Genomic DNA, 16,564 nt, shown 5'->3' with positions numbered 1-16,564 from the left:
CTACCATCGTTTTATTCTACAGGTCCTTTCCTATTAGAAATTAGACAAAATTAGTTTACTCTGCCCATGGTATATGAAAAATAAAAATAAATGCTCTAATAGCAAAAGCTGCAGGTACAACAAAATAGCAGTTGATTTTGATTTATAATACACTCCTAATTTCCTGCTGTGGGATAACTGCACAGTGTCTTTCTGGACTGAAACCATAATGCATGGCGTCACCCCTGCCCAGCTTTGTTTTGCTGAGCTACAGAACACCTCCACCCCTTCTCATCTTCATATAGGGGGAGGTGTTTTTAGTCCAAGGGAGAAATCAGGAGGGCTGATTAGACTCCTTGAGATAACACCATGGACAGGAAAGCTAGTGGTCCCTTTTAGGACCACTAACTATTTTTTGGTACTTCTCTAGCAAACATAACAAGACACTTTAGACTGTAAATATTCTATAGACCGTAATTGAGCAAATAAAGGAAGGTCATGTTTGGGGTGTGCATAGACTTTTAGCCTGTGTGTTTCTAACATCATTGTAGGTTTAATAACCCTATAATGTGTTGTATGAATATAGTTAAGTCATGCTATATAAACGCCATGTCTTTTTTTTTTTCTCAGGTTCTATAGCACCTCCTGGACATATTAAAAAGTCAAAAGAGAGGAAAGATAATCCTGACCCTGAAAAACACAGAGCAGCTGATAACTCAAAGCCGTTTTCACAGAATGGCCCAGCTCCAAAGAGAGCACTCCATAAGTAAGTAATTTTAGTTTCAATCCACGGAACAGATACAGTATATGCATCTAATTACATAGTGTAGTGCTGTTGTAAACCTCAGACATAAAATATGAACAAAGCATATCCCTCTGTAGTGTGTACTTTTCTCAATTAAGAGCACTAAGTGTCATTTCTGTCTGCTGCATGGTTCCTCTGCTATCAGCATGAATCACTTCTGACATGTTTTCTTGACACGGAGAGAAAAATGGTGACAGGTGAGGGAGATCCAGCTGATTGACAACCTCAGCTCTGTTCCTGTGTGCTGTGTGGAGGTGGGTGTATCCCTTCCTTGCAATCAGCTCTTAGAGCTCTCCTTGTTGAGCTCTGCAGTGTGATGTAAGCCCCTCACCCCCTTTTTCTGACAGCTCATACAAGCTTTATAATTTCTGGACTTTGAACTGATTTAGGGAAGACTAGGAAGTAGACTGCCTCACATTGTATAGACCTGGGAGGGGACTCCAAGGCCTTTAAGTGGGGTGACCATGGTGGTCTGAGCTGTCACTTGGTCCATTTCTGGAACACAGTCTGCCATTTAAAGTGAAAGGCAAGTCATAACTAAGCTTACATTTATTCCCACCCCCATTCTAAGCTTATTCTATCTATTTTGTAAAAGCAAAGATGTGTATAGTTATGGTGAAGTCGCCCCAGTCCGGTCTCTAGCAGCGGCTTTGGTGTAGAGTAGAGATCCCTGACCATGACTGCAGAGGCTAGGCAATGTCACCCATAGAGGCATACTATGGGGCATCTGTTGTTGGCCTCAGCTCTGTTCCAGTGAGCTGTGTGGAGGGGTTGTGTCCTTATTGAGCTCTACAGAGTGTAACTTCAGCTCTCCACCCCCTGTTTTCTGACAGCTTAGACAAGCTTTATAAATTCTGGACATTGAAGAGATGTAGAGAAGAGGTGTTGATAAACCAATGCAACTGATGTAGTAGGATTAGTTTAATCTCTGTGTATCACCTAAGGCTTGTAACTTCACTGAATAAGAGAATAACATACAACACAAGCTTATTGGGCATACCCAGTCTGAAATGGTTGCAGACCATACACTATACACATACTATTAGCAAACAATCCCTCCCGCCCCACCCCACCTCTCACTCCCCTGTGCAACCCACCCATCCCCATAAAAATTGTATTAAGGCATTCCCACTAGCCATTTCTATCATCAGGAAGATAGTAACTCAGTCTCTCCCCACATTATCCATCAGATCACCTATTTATTAACCATCACCTCCTCTGGTTAAAGTAGTCAAAGTAATCGTACTATTCATGAGGAACCTCAACCCACAGTAGAGAAATCTGTCAGCCACACCCTGTCAAACTTTTTTTGACATCCATAAGCCGCATTGACCATACCCTTCCAAAATGCAAGTGATGATGCCTCCTGTTTTATACAATAAAATTGATAACGTTCTTTGTGCCCTCTTCAGTACCAAATCCTCCACCAGCCCAAGAAAACATACCAGAATGGTGAGAGGAATCGGCACTAACAAAAGTTCCCCCAAAGTGTTTGTGACCTCCTCCAAGAAATTTTGTATTTCCCGACGATGGCAAAAAATATGGTCAAAATATGCTGGAGAGGCTTCCGCCAGATTGGATCCATGCATTGAGGCAAGCCTAGCTTGTAATACATTTTGTGAATTAACTTAAATTGGATAAGGAGATGCCTGACCGACAGCAGTGCCATAAAGGGTACCTCCCAAATGTCATCCCAGTCTTCTCCCTGAAAATGTATCCAAAAATTTTCTACATTTATCTAGTGCTTTTGGCCTAACTGTAAATAATTCTTTATACATTGTCAACATAAGCTTGGTGTCAGAAACCATGAATCAGACCGAGGCAGAAGTACAATTAAATCACACTAGTTTAGTAAATAAAAATAAAAAGCTAAATAGAAAAAGCGTAGTCAAAGCATAGCCAGAGTCCAGTAACTGGATCGAGTAGTCAGCCAGGCCAGAGTTCAATAACCAGATTGGGTAATCAGCCAGGCCAGAAGTCAGGGATCCAAGTAGAGCAACAGCAAGCAGGATAAGGAGCCAGAAGGGATGTCAGCAAGCCAGTCTTTAAACAGAACCGCAGGAGATGGTTTCTTGTGATGTGACCAAGGCGAAGGTAGAGGTGAAGTGAGCTGGACAGCTTTAAGTAGGCAGGTCAGACGAGCATGATCAAGGAACAGCTGGTAACTGGAGAGAGATGAGAGCTGGCAATTAGCCGACAGCTGAGCAGCCAGCCCAGAGAAGGAAGGGCTAAGCCAGCCCTGACACTTGGTCAAATCACCATTCAATAGAAGTTTCAGTGCAGTCAACCCAAAGTCCAGGGCATCAGAGCAAAACTGGGATACAAAAGCATGTCTCAACTGGAGATATCTGAACAGATAGATACCAGTTTGGCAGCTGATACCTGGCCCTGAGCCGATCAAAGGTACACAGCTTCCCCCTTTCCACTATATCCTGTATTCTCTTGATCCCAACCCCTGCCCAAATGATGGGGTCTGGGATCCCTCTAAACTGCGATAGTTTGGGGTTAAACCATAAGGCAATTGATGGAGAGGCAGGTTGTGTTCCAGGGGTCATAATCGCCTGTACCCTATCCCATGCTCGTATTGTTACTTTTATAGAGCCCATTATTGGAGACTGCACCCGGGAACTTCTATACACTAGGTTAGCAAGACCCTCATAAGATCCAAGGATCGCTGCCTCCAATACTGTGGCGGCATCTGCATCGTCCCTCGTAAGCCATCTCCATGCAAACACCATCTGCCCTGCTAACAAATATTTATATAGGTCAGGCAATGCCAGACCCCCCTGTCCCGACGGCTCTTGTAAAGTATGGATACTAATTCTAGGATGCGACCCAGGCCATAAAATTGTGCTAAAGAGGTTATCAATACGTTGGAAATAGATGCTTGGAACCCATATCGGGCAATTTCTAAGGAAATTTAAAAATAAAGGCAGGATTTTCATTTTTAGGAGATTCACCTGCCCAGTCAAAGATGGTGGTACATTTTGACAGGCCTCTAGTTTACGCTTAAAGCGGAGTTCCGCCTATAAAAAAAGAAAATTTAAAGTCGGCAGATACAAATACTGCAGCTGCTGACTTTTAAAATAACGACACTTCCCTGTCCAGGGCGCCCGTGATGTGCTCACCTGAAGCCGTCCCATTCCTCGGCTCAGGGTGGAGGCGCCGGCATTGCTAGTAAGGGATTTGGGACGTGAAGCCTTGCAGCTTCACAGCTTGGTTCCCTACTGCGTAGGCATGAGTCGCACTGAGCATTCTGAGTGGTCCCTGCTGTCTTGGACCTGTGTATCTCCCAGAAGGCTGTGGGGGGGGGGGGCGGAGGAGGGGCCAGACATGGCATAGATCGCCACGGATACTGTGGCGATATTTTGCCGGAAGTGGGAGCAAATACCTGGATTAGACAGGTATCCTGTCCCCCCTGAAAGGTGCCAAATGTGACACCAGAGGCAGGGAGGAATCCGGACAGCTGAAGTTCCATTTTTGGGTGGAACTCCACTTTAACGAATGAAATCATGGGTAATAAATTGAGTGACATATAGTCCCCCACTCTAGGAGATATCTGAACGCCCAAGTAAGCAAATTTATTTACCAATACTATGGGAATAATAGAATCCACTGAAGACTGAGCCCCAGCGTCAATTGACATTGCACTCGACTTTTAGACCCGAAAACTTTGTAAACTTCAATTAGTATGTTAAAAACCTCCATAAGGATGGACCAGGGTCCTGTAAGAAAAGTAACGTCATCTGCATTAAGAGGCGTGCATTCACGGATACCTCCAATCTCTAGGTCTCGGACCTTTGGCGAGTTTCATAAGACTATTGCCAGTGGTTCGATCATTAAAGCAAGTAAGGAGGAAGACCAGGGGTACCCCTGTCTCGTGCTTCTACCCACCAGAAAAAATTCTGACGTAGCCATTCCAATACAAAGTGCTGCCGCTAGTCTACTATATAATAAAATGATCCATGTTGGGAACCTAGGCCCAAATCAATGTTAACTAGTGTGGTAATTACTTGAGATAATGTATTTGCCAACACTTTTGTCAGAATTTTCAAAACCTGATTCAGAAGGGCAATTGGCCTATAAGAACACTCAAACAGGTCCTTACCAGGTTTAGGTAGTAAAATCATGTGAGCCTCCATCAAAAATGAGGGGAGCACCTGATTTTCAAGACAATAGTGAAATAATGATCTAAGTTTGGGAACCAATAGTGTCATGTGTTATCTATACCATTCAATAGAAAATCCATCAGGTCCAGGAGCTTTATCTGGGGAAAAACACCTAATGGCTAGGCTGGCAGGGACAATGGAGCCAGCGCCTGCTCCAGTTCTGCCTTTGAATATACAGGAATTTGTGAATATAGCTCGGAATAATATTGTACAAATGTATTCATGATGTCAGCAGTATCAGTGCCCCAAACTAGTGGAGGTGCGGCAGTATCTACATTGGTTTGCCAATAGTGATCAAGTTCTGGTGCAACTTGCTTTGTTACTGCCTCCACCTCCAGCCAGCCCGAGTTTAAACGCCATGCAGCTCCCCTACATCTGGATGGAAACCCAAGAGTGACTGATGGAGGTGTGTGGTCCGAGAGTCCCCCTGGTAAGTAACACACTCTGTCCACAAATTGTAATAGCTGGGCAATCAATCCTAGAAGAGGATATATGAGTTTTTGACAAGTGTGAATAGCTCCTCATCATTGGATTTTTCCAGCGCCATAACTCGGTCAGAGCTGCCGAATCTATCTAGGTCAAGAGTTTGGCAGAAGAGGCTCTGGTGAGATTGGAAGCATCCAATGCAGAGTCCAGAATCGCATTGAAATCCCCCATCAACCATAGGTAAATGCATGAAGAGGACCAATTTGCTGAGCAGGTCATACAATGGATGTATTTGAAAAGGTAGCAGTGAGTAGACATTAACCAACACTGTTTTATAGGCATACATCCGCGACCACTATTTAAATGCCATCCCCCTGGATCAGAAACCACTTGATGAATGGTGCTAGGTACAGCCTTGCTGATCAGTATAGCCACCCCCTGGCATAGGTAGAGTATGTAGCATGGAGTGCTCTAGAGATCCAGGGGCGGCGCAAGGCTAGAGTCCTGTTACCATCTAAGTGCATCTCTTGCAGAAACACTATATGAGGTTTCAAGGGTTTCAGATATTGAAACATCGGGGCTCTTCTAAATGTATCATTTAATCCCCTGATGTTCCAGGATGTTCCAGGAAATAACATTAAGCATTAACGCAGCCATCAGGCAATTTGAGAGACATTCAACCTCCCCCTCCAGGGGAGAGGGCTACTTCCAGGTTCCCTACTCAGGGAATGTAGTCCATAAAGAACAAAGTACTTTAGAAATAGATGGTTGCACAAGAGATAAAACCCTGGGGACTCTGAGCTCTTTCCACCACCATGTAGGTGGCATGTCAGACATTTCCAGCAGCTTTTTAAAGAACTGTTCAGTGAATATTGCTGACTGGGGCCCCTCTTCTCCCTGTGCAGACCCACCTCTTTAATTGAACAAGCAGAAGCTGATTGACTACCAAGCACAGCTACACCAGATTTTGCACTCTCCAGTTTTAGCAAATTGACCCCCTTGCCTCCTTAAGGCCCCTACACAAGATCAGAAAATCGGATGAAATAAACTTCTTTAACTACTTCTTGACCGCCGGCAGTCAAATGACGGCCAGGCGGCGCACCTATTATGGCCTGTTGTTTAAACAGGAATTGTGCGCGATCGTGCGCAAGCATCCCTATTTCTTCGTGGCGGCGTGTCACGGAGACACCACTCGCCACCGAAGGAGGTGAACAGCCATTGGTTATGGCTGTTTACCACGTGATCGGCCATGATGAAGTCACGGCCGATCACAGATGGTCACACCCCCACTGTGCACGGCGCATGATCATGAACGCTCTGCGCGTGCACGTCGGAAGCGGCGTGTTCCCCGGGAACACTGCTCGTCATCGACGCTGGTAAGCAGCCATTGGCCAGCTGTTTACCCACGTGATCGACTGTGATCCTTTCACAGCCGATCACTAAAATGTAAACAAATCACGGTAACGAGATGTTACCGGGTTCTCCTCCTCACACACAACGATCGTGTGTGAGGAGGAGATTGCGATAACATCTCGTTACCACCCACAGTGTACACCAATCACACTGATTGCCCCCCCCCCCCCCCAATAAAGAGGACCTGTCACCACCCCTCATAGTACCTGTCAATCCCAGTCCATCAGAGTACCTGTCACAGTCCATCAGAGTATTTGAGTACCTGTGCCAGTCCATCTGAGTACCCGAGTACCTGTCGCAGTTCATCTGAGTACCCGAGTACCTGTCGCGGCCCGTCAGGGTACCCGAGTACCTGTCGCGGCCCGTCAGGGTACCCGAGTACCTGTCGCGGCCCGTCAGGGTACCCGAGTACCTGTCGCGGCCCGTCAGGGTACCCGAGTACCTGTCGCGGCCCGTCAGGGTACCCGAGTACCTGTCGCGGCCCGTCAGGGTACCCGAGTACCTGTCGCGGCCCGTCAGGGTACCCGAGTACCTGTCGCGGCCCGTCAGGGTACCCGAGTACCTGTCACCAGGCCATCAGAGTACACGAGTACCTATTTGCAGCCCATGTCTCATAGATAATACGTTGGGGTGTTTGCTTTCCAAAATGAGGTCATTTTGTGGGCAATTTCACTGTCCTGGTGTCCAGGACCTTCAAAAGTGTGATGGGTAGGATTGAAATGAGATGTGTCATTTATTCTCCTAGAACGCCTGAACGTACTACTGTTCGGCCTCTCTATGTGGCCAGGCTGTGTAAAAGTCCTACACATGTGGTATCGCCATACTCGGGAGGAGTAGCAGAATGTGTTTTGGGGTGTCACTTTTGCTATATACATGCTATTTGTTAGAAATATCTTATAAATTGACAACTTTGTGTAAAAAAAAAAAAAATGCGTTGTTAATTTTTTTTCCACATATTCCAAAAACTTCTGGAAAAAAATGAACCGTTCAAAAGACTCATTATGCCTCGCAGATTATACGTTGGGGTGTTTTCTTTCCAAAATGGGGTCATTTTATGGGAAATTCCATTGTCCTGGTACTCCAGGGCCTTTAAAAGTGTAATAGGTGGTTGAGAAATGAGATGCGTCATTTTTGCTTGTAGAACCTCTGAAGGTACTACATCAATGTTGGTGCTCTGTATGTGGCCAGGCTGTGTAAAAGTCTCACACATGTGGTATCGCCGTACTCGGGAAGAGTAGCAGAATGTATTTTGGGGTGTAATTTGTTGTATGCATATGCCGTGTGTGAGAAATAACCTGATAATATGACAATTTTGTAAAAAATAATAATAAAAAAAATCTTCATTTTGCAAAGAATTGTGGGAAAAAATTACAACTTTAAAAAAACTCGCCATGCTACTTAATACCTTGGGATGTCTACTTTGTAAAAAGGGGTCATTTTGGGGGGTATTTGTAATTTCCTGACTTGTTAGTGTCTCAAGAAATGAGATAGACCAGAAGGCCTAATCAGATGTAATCAATTTTCAGCGATTGGCACCATAGTTTGTAGACTCTATAACTTTCACAAAGACCAAATATATACTAATGTGGGTTATTTTTACCAAAGATATGTAGCAGTATAAATTTTGGCCAAAATGTATGAAGAAAAATTACTAATTGGCAAAAACTTATGACAGAAACAAAGAAAAAGGCATTTTTTTTTTTCACAAAATGTATGTTTTATTTATAGCACAAAAAATAAAAAACCCACTAGTGATTAAATACCACTAAAAGAAATCTCTATTTGTGTGGAAAAAAGGACGCAAGTTTCATATGGGTACAGTGTTGCATGACTGAGTAATTGTCATTCAAACTGTGAGAGCGCTGAAAGCTGAAAATTGGTCTGGTCAGGAAGGGGGTGTAAGTGCACTGTATTGAGGTGGTTAAAAGCGTTCGTATGATAATCTGATTGTTAGTACACAGCTTTTGAGACTGTCCGAATTTCCTTTGATCAGTGCAATTTTAGTCCGACAATGCAATACAATACATCCAAATTTTTGTCCTGTCTTTGTAGAATTTTTCTAACTTTAAATTCTTCATTTTTGATATGAGATTAGCATGCAAATAAAAACAGGCGATCATTCGGGTGTACCAGGCATTGCAATACTGGAAAAAATGTTTTGTGCTGTACTTATCTGAAGCAAAAATGCACTGGATTTAACATCTGTGTTTTATTGTATAGTTAAGTTGACTGTGGCTTCTGTCAAATCAACAAGTGGCTATACTATCCACACAGACTGGGTCTAAGGGGGCATGTCATTGCATACTGTATATTGGCATCTGAAACAGAACACCAGTTAGCTGTTTCTTTTTATTATAGTCATGAAGTCTGTTGAAGTGCAAAATACACAAAAATAGGAATGCTTAAGTAGTTGTTTTGTCTTTTTGTCTCCTTGTATAGACTGCCATCCGTTACAGGACTTCCAGAGAAAAGGCCATTGGCAGCTGGACCCTCGGAGATCAAAACTGTAATAAAAATATACAAATGTGATTATGGCCACTGCAGAAGGGCTTTCAGCAATCTTTCCAAATTTAAAGCCCACAAAAGCAAACATAAAGGTTAGTGCATATTACTGAGAAAGGATACATTTATGAAAATGAATATTTATTTAAACCCCAATTATAGGCATAATGAAAATTCTCCCTTGCTGAGTGTTTACTGCTAGGGGGCATAGAATTTGATGTCAGTGCTACCAGTACTTATGAAGATTGTAGTGTACATGTGGAAGCTTCTTATTTAACCTTTTCCTTCCCCAGAATATTTTACCAGCTGCCCCTGACAGCTTTGGTCCCCACTGATGATTGGGAAACCGAGAATGTGCTTTGACTTTATTCACTTACTGAGTGTTTAAACTTTCAAACTCGATGGTAAAAGTTCCACCATTCAGAGCTTATTCTCCGGTGGAAGGGTTACACCACACCACAGGTCACATTACTACCACTAATACCACCACTTCTGCTCAGAGTTCTTATAAGGTAATGAGGAATGTCCTGGAAATACCTGCTTTAGAAGTGGTAAACAAAGAGGACATTGAAGAAGACCTGGAGGCAGTGTTAGAGGAGTCCTTGAAAGATTTCTCCTATGCACCTGATGTTATGGCTTCATGCAATATACTCACTCCTGCTGTGTGCAAAAGCCTCTTTATTGTCACATTTGATCATCCTCTGTCTCGTCATGCCCCTTTGGGTATGAAGAGACTTGCAAAGTCAAAAAAGAAAATTTCCCATTCATGAGTAAATACAATTGGCTAGTTACCATGATTGGGTTTCTGCCAGAGCACTTACGTTTCACTATAGTTTTCTGTGTTGATGTCCTAGAAGAGTGTTCTTCAAAATGTGGCCCTTGGGGCACTAGTCCTCCCAGCGACACCAATGATGGAGCACTGTTCCTCCCAGTGATGCCAAGGACGGGGCACTATTCCTCCTTTGACAACAATGACTAAACGCTATTCCTCCCACTGACACCAATTATGGGGCACTATGCTCCCACTGAATATGCCAGTGTTAGACCATGGGTTAAAGGCTGTCCTCAAGGGATATGTATATGGTATGAATAGCCAGCCTGTGTCCTGTACTGTACTCCAAGATATGTAATTTACAGGCAAGTCAGACCTGCTATGCAGGAATATGAATGAAATGCCACTGTGTGACACTTCAGCTAAAACTAGAAAATGCATTTCCTGGAGAAAATCCGTGGGAATGCTGAATAGCATCAATATAGCCCCCCCATCGATATAGCCCCCCCATCGATATAGCCCCCCCATCGATATAGCCCCCCCATCGATATAGCCCCCCCATCGATATAGCCCCCCCATCGATACTGACCCCATCATATTGCCACCATCAATACTGACCCCATCACATTGCCACCATCAATACTGAACCCATCACATTGCCACCATCAATACTGACCCCATCACATTGCCACCATCAATACTGACCCCATCATATTGCCACCATCAATACTGACCCCATCATATTGCCACCATCAATACTGACCCCATCATATTGCCACCATCAATACTGACCCCATCATATTGCCACCATCAATACTGACCCCATCATATTGCCACCATCAATACTGACCCCATCAAAACTTCCCATCATATTTCTCTATTATAAATCAGTACATGGTGTGTCTGTGCTCTCCCCTGGGCTCTGTAATCTGAGATGCTCCAGCCGCCTCCCCCCCCACTAACCATCACTGTGTATAAGAAGCTTTGGTAACCATGGAAACAAAACAGACAACAAAAGTCTGAAATGATCACTAAACTTAAACCGCTTTTTCACAAAATCTGTAAATTATTTTTTTTCAAAAATTATTTTAAAAAAAAAAATTTTTTTTTTAGAAAATTTTTTGTTGTTGTCGTTTAAAAAAATAATTTTTGAAAATAAAATCATTTCAAGCTTCTTATACACAGTGATGGACAGTGGGGGGGGGGGGGGGGCAGCTGGAGCATCTCAGATTGCCCCATCAAAACTGCCCCATCATATTGCCACGATCAAAACTGCCCCATCAGAATTTCCCCATCAAATCTGCCCATCATATTCCTCTATTATAAATCGGTACATGGTGTGTCTGTGCTCTCCCCCGGGCTCTGTAATCTGAGATGCTCCAGCCGCCTCTCCCACTGCCCTTCACTGTGTTTAAGAAGCTTTGATAACCATGGAAACAAAACAGACAACAAAAGCCTGAAATGATCACTTAAACAGATTTTTCACAAAAAACTGTAAAAGATATAAGAAAGAAAATATATAGCCAGATAGCTGAATATTTTGTGAACATTTCAAAGTTTGTTTGGCGTCTGTAGGTGAAAGTATGAAGGGGCTGAAACTTTTGGTAGCGGAAGAAGATTTTAAGGATTTTAAAAGCATGCTCTCATTGACTTCAATGTTAAAAAAAAAGTGTTAAAAAGCTTAATATTTTAAAAAGTATAAATAGTAGAGGTCCTCAACCTCAGCCCTCAAGTATCCCCAATAGGCCATGTTTTGGGAATTTCTCTTAGATAAAATAGCTGTCCAAAATACCAAGCCATTGACTGATTTAAAGCACCTGTGCAAGATGAAGAAAAACCTGCAAACATGGTCTGTTTTTGGGGGTACTTGAGGACTGAGGTTGAGAACCACTGCACTAGTACACACAGTAAAACACTCCCTATTACTGTGCAGGCTAGGGTGGAAGTAGCCTAAATGTATACCAGTGCTTTACCTACGCATGGCAAAGTAACAGGTTCACTTTAATTTCAGCCCACCCCAGCTGCTTGTACTTGGCTTCATTTTACTCTCCTCCACTTTGTCTGCAACCAGGAGCAGAGACATACCTGATACCTTGTAGATTATGTGACTCATACCCTTTAGGCACCATCTTTGTCACAAGGGGTAGAGAGGAAGTTCTCTGCCGCTAGTAAACTCTTTGTACAATCAACTTGGTGCCTTCAAAGTGCTTCTTTTCCCTGCTCCCAGTTGGTTAGATAAATATAAAAGGCTGGGGGTGAGCTTCAAAGTGAACTTGTTGGATTTGCATAGGTATACTTTATTGCCTTCTCTGGTGTGGTGGACCTTCATGGCAGTAGACAATCATTATCTCAGAGCACCATTGTAGGTGGTATTCATCTCTTTCTCAAGCTAACCTTTTTATAGTAGCCATGTACAAACAGAATAAATCACAGCTAAAATCCACTATATGAATAAAGAAATGGCAGCAGCACTATTGACTCATTTTTATTTTGTGTTTAATCCCCCAGGTAAAGGCAAGGATCCCGTCTGACAACCTGTATTAAGTCCTTAACAGTTATGTGCACTATTGTGGGGCAAACTAATTTGACTTGTTTCAGGGACTTCCGTTTTTTTGCTGCTATACAGCGCTAGAACCACTTATTTGAGAACCAAGAAGATTCTAAGCACAAGCAACAAGAAGAGCTGTTCCTTCAGTCACATCCGATCAGAGGGTCCAGTTTTCTTTTAGACATTTTAAATGGTGCACGAGCTTAACTTTTATGGAAAGAAAGTCTCATCGTATATATGGGAAGTATGAAAACGGACATGTTGTTTCTGTACACGTGCTAGAATCCAGCAGGCCATTTAAACGTGACAAATGCTTCTTCAACTTTAATTCGGACAGAATATATTTTATGCTTATTTTTACTATATACTACATGTTTTTTTTTTTTTTTTTTTTTCTTGGGTAGAGTTGTATATACAATGTTTATATGGTAAGCTAACCAAAAAGTAGCTTCACTTATTTGGTCCTTTTTGGTCCGTTTCTTAATAGAAAAACAATTGAATAGAACATTTCCTATAATTACTGCCTCAGCTGCAGCTTTACCCATGACAGTGTTCCAAGCTAGCTCTGAAAACTACCAGACCCCTACCCTCTATGTTGTGGAGAAGGGACAACCAGTGAACTCTTTACTTGCAGCCCTGTTTTGTGTCAGTGACTCACAACGTAGTGAAGGAATGGTGAGGACCATGGCCAGAATTTGCATCTGATCTCAGTACTTTCCTTGTGCCAGAACAAGCATGCGGCAAGTGAATGAGAACGAAAACCTGAGTCTGTACGTGCTCTGGGTAAGTGCCTAAGAAAGCACTGGAAATTTTGGATTTACATAACTGTTTAAAAGGGGAGTTCAGCTATGGAAATCGCCTATATTGTTACAGTTTTTCTTTGTAAATAATGTTCTACACCTGGGTTAGCATTTTTAAAACTTTTGTAATTTTTTATTTTTTTACATTTTAAAGAAGTTCCAGTTTCTAAAGCGCTTTTCATAATTTCCGGTTACAGATAAATCGTAATCACAATAATATTCATGGTAGTACTAGAATGTCATTCATAAATGAAATTAAAATAAAAACAATAAAGTTGCAGAGTTAATCAAAGACGTCTGGTGAATAATTCCTACTTATAGAGGTAACTGGATATCATGGAGGTCAGCACTTCCGAAGTCCCAGCTCCGTGCTATCCAACAGGGTCAAATTCTCATTCTCTGTCCATAGGATGTTGTTCCAGAACTGGGAAGGCTTTTTAAGATATTGTTTGGCAAACTCTAATCTGGCCTTCCTGTTTTTTGAGGCTCACCAATGGTTTACATCTTGTGGTGAACCCTCTGTATTCACTCTGGTGAAGTCTTCTCTTGATTTGTTGACTTTGACACACATACACCTACCTCCTGGAGAGTGTTCTTGATCTGGCCAACTGTTGTGAAGGGTGTTTTTTTCACCAGGGAAAGAATTCTTCGGTCATCCACCACAGTTGTTTTCCATGGTCTTCCGGGTCTTTTGGTGTTGCTGAGCTCACCGTTGCGTTGTTTCTTTTTAAGGATGTTCCAAACAATTGATTTGGCCACACCTAATGTTTTTGCTATTTTTCTGATGGTTTTATTTTTTCAGCCTAATGATGGCTTGCTTCACTGATGGTGACAGCTCTTTGAATCTCATATTGAGAGTTGACTGCAACAGATTCCAAATGCAAATGGCACACTTGAAATTAACTCTGGACCTTGTATCTGCTCATTGTAAATGGGATAATGAGGGAATAACACACACCTAGCCATGGAACAACTGAACAGCCATTTGACCCATTACTTTTGGTCCCTTAAAAAGTGTGAGGCACATATACAAACTGTTGTAATTCCTACACTATTCACCTGATTTGGATGTAAATACCCTCAAATAAGCTGAAAGTCTGCAGTTAAAGCACATATTGTTTGTTTCATTTCAAATCTATTGTGGTGTAGAGAGCCAAAAAGATTATAATTGTGGCGTTGTCCCAATATTTATGGACCTGACTGTATACAGCAGGTAAAATAAGTGTTGAACATGTCACCATTTTTCTAGGTAAATATATTTCTAAAAGTGCTAGTGACATGAATTTTTCACCACCAGATTTCAGCTGGTGTCTTGGCTTTCCATGCCTTTTTGCACCCCCCTTTTTTAATGTGTTCATGTGCTTTTTCCCTGTCTCGTTCCATTTCATTACACATAGCTTCATTTCTGAACCTATTTGTTTTGGTGTCTTTGTATATATGGATTGCATGGGTTGTTACCGACCTGTGGTGAAAATTTCATATCAATAGCACCTTTAGAAATATATTTACCTAGAAAAATGGTGACGTGTTCAATACCTATTTTGCACGCTTTATCAGCAGAGAAGAGAAATTGTACAACTATATTGTATGAATGGACAAGATCTTGCATCAGATTATCCAAAAGAAAGGGATTTACCCCCAAGCCATTGATCAAGTGCGACTCGGTCAAATTCTGCAAGGAGCCTGCCCCATCCATCCCATAGTTCTGAAATTCCTGTTAAATGGCTTCCGAGACCTGCCTGCATATACAGAGGTTAAAATAAGTAATCAAAATAAGTACTGTAAGGCCACTTTCACACTGAGGCGTTTATGTGCTAAAAATAGCACCTGTAAAGCACCTGAAGGTAAAGTATGATAAATGGGGGTATCTATGCGCAAACCAAAGGGAAAAGGAACTAACAGGTAGCTGCCAACATCAGGGTGTTCCCACACCAAATAAGAAGCTGATACTAATAAATTAGAATGTAGCACTTACCACATTCTAATTTATTAGTATCTGCAAAGCACCTGAAAACTGCCTGCAGCCCCAGTGTGAAAGCCCGAGTGCTTTCACACTGGGGTGGTGCGCTTGCAGGATCTTTGGGGAGGTGCGGGAGCAGTGTATACAGCACTCCTAAACTGCCCCTGACATTAAAATCAATGGGAAGCGCTGCCAAGTTGCTTAACCATTTCCTTGGCTGCTAGCGGGGGTTAAAAGTGCCCCACTATCAGCCGAAAAGCACCGCTATAACAGCGGTAAAGCGCCGCTAAAACTAGTGGCGCTTTACCGCTAATTCCCCCCCTCAGTGTGAAAGTAACCTAAGACTTTGTGCGTCTCTTTCACGGATTGTCCTCAAGGCTGGCTCCTCCATTGCTCGCTCAGGTCAGGTGCAGCAGGGGCAGGCAGTCAGACATGGATGGTCTGGACAGTTTGGCATCGGCAGCTCCTCATCACCACATCTGTAGAGTATGTCCTCTTCTACATTGACACAGACGGTCCTGACTGCTGGCCGGTGGCCCTTCCGAAACATGTTGGGGAATCTGAGGAGATAATGTGTTGTTTATTATTGGCCTTGGAGTTATTGCTTTGACCCAAGTCCAGTCCAGGAACAGGAGGAGTTCTTGGACCAAAAATTGGTTGCTTTATTAATCGTGACCAATTATGGCATATGCCTTTGCTGCAGGAGCTCCAGGATAATAATCCAGATGATTTTCGGAATTATCTCCAGATGATGGACCCCTGCTTTCACCAACTCTTGACATTGTTTATCCCCTATATTAAGAAGCAGGACACATGCATGAGGCTTTTATTTTATTTTTTGTTTGAATAATAATGATTTAATTTGTTATATTTTCTATATTTTTGGATGCATACAATGCACTTTTTGGTTAAGTTATATTGGCAAATAGCATGTCAGATTGTATTTGTTTTCTTTTTTTAATGCACAATAAAAAATTGTGAAGAATAAAACTTGGCTATGTGTTTTACTTCAAATTACAGTTTGGGAGTAGGCAGTTACATAAAAAAAAAATACAATATAAAAATTAACAAGGGACTCCAACATAGTTGTATCTTTGATCTTATAAACTACGGGATAATGATGTTGTGGTAACTTGCCCAAATAAAAAAAAAAAGAAAAGCATAATAATATTTCTTAACATCACTAGAAA

The 16,564-nt window shown here is 42.4% G+C and overlaps 1 protein-coding gene across 1 annotated transcript in view; it reads left to right on the top strand.

Annotated features, from left to right (window-relative positions):
- The window catches only part of LOC143975440 (uncharacterized), a 53,433-nt gene extending 39,727 nt beyond the window's left edge, over positions 1-13,706 (top strand). The window contains exons 10-12 of the mRNA XM_077477838.1: positions 610-745; positions 9,232-9,389; positions 12,575-13,706. Coding sequence (XP_077333964.1) covers positions 610-745; positions 9,232-9,389; positions 12,575-12,597 — 317 coding nt within the window. The 3' untranslated portion in view covers positions 12,598-13,706. The remainder of the gene's footprint in view (positions 1-609; positions 746-9,231; positions 9,390-12,574) is intronic.
- The last annotated feature ends 2,858 nt before the right edge of the window (positions 13,707-16,564 follow it).

This window comes from Lithobates pipiens, unplaced genomic scaffold (assembly GCF_037356315.1).
Source record: "Lithobates pipiens isolate NorthernLeopardFrog02 unplaced genomic scaffold, aLitPip1_a1.2 Scaffold_13, whole genome shotgun sequence".
Taxonomy (NCBI): Eukaryota; Metazoa; Chordata; class Amphibia; order Anura; family Ranidae; genus Lithobates; species Lithobates pipiens.
This window is presented reverse-complemented; position numbering and strand designations above follow the sequence as displayed.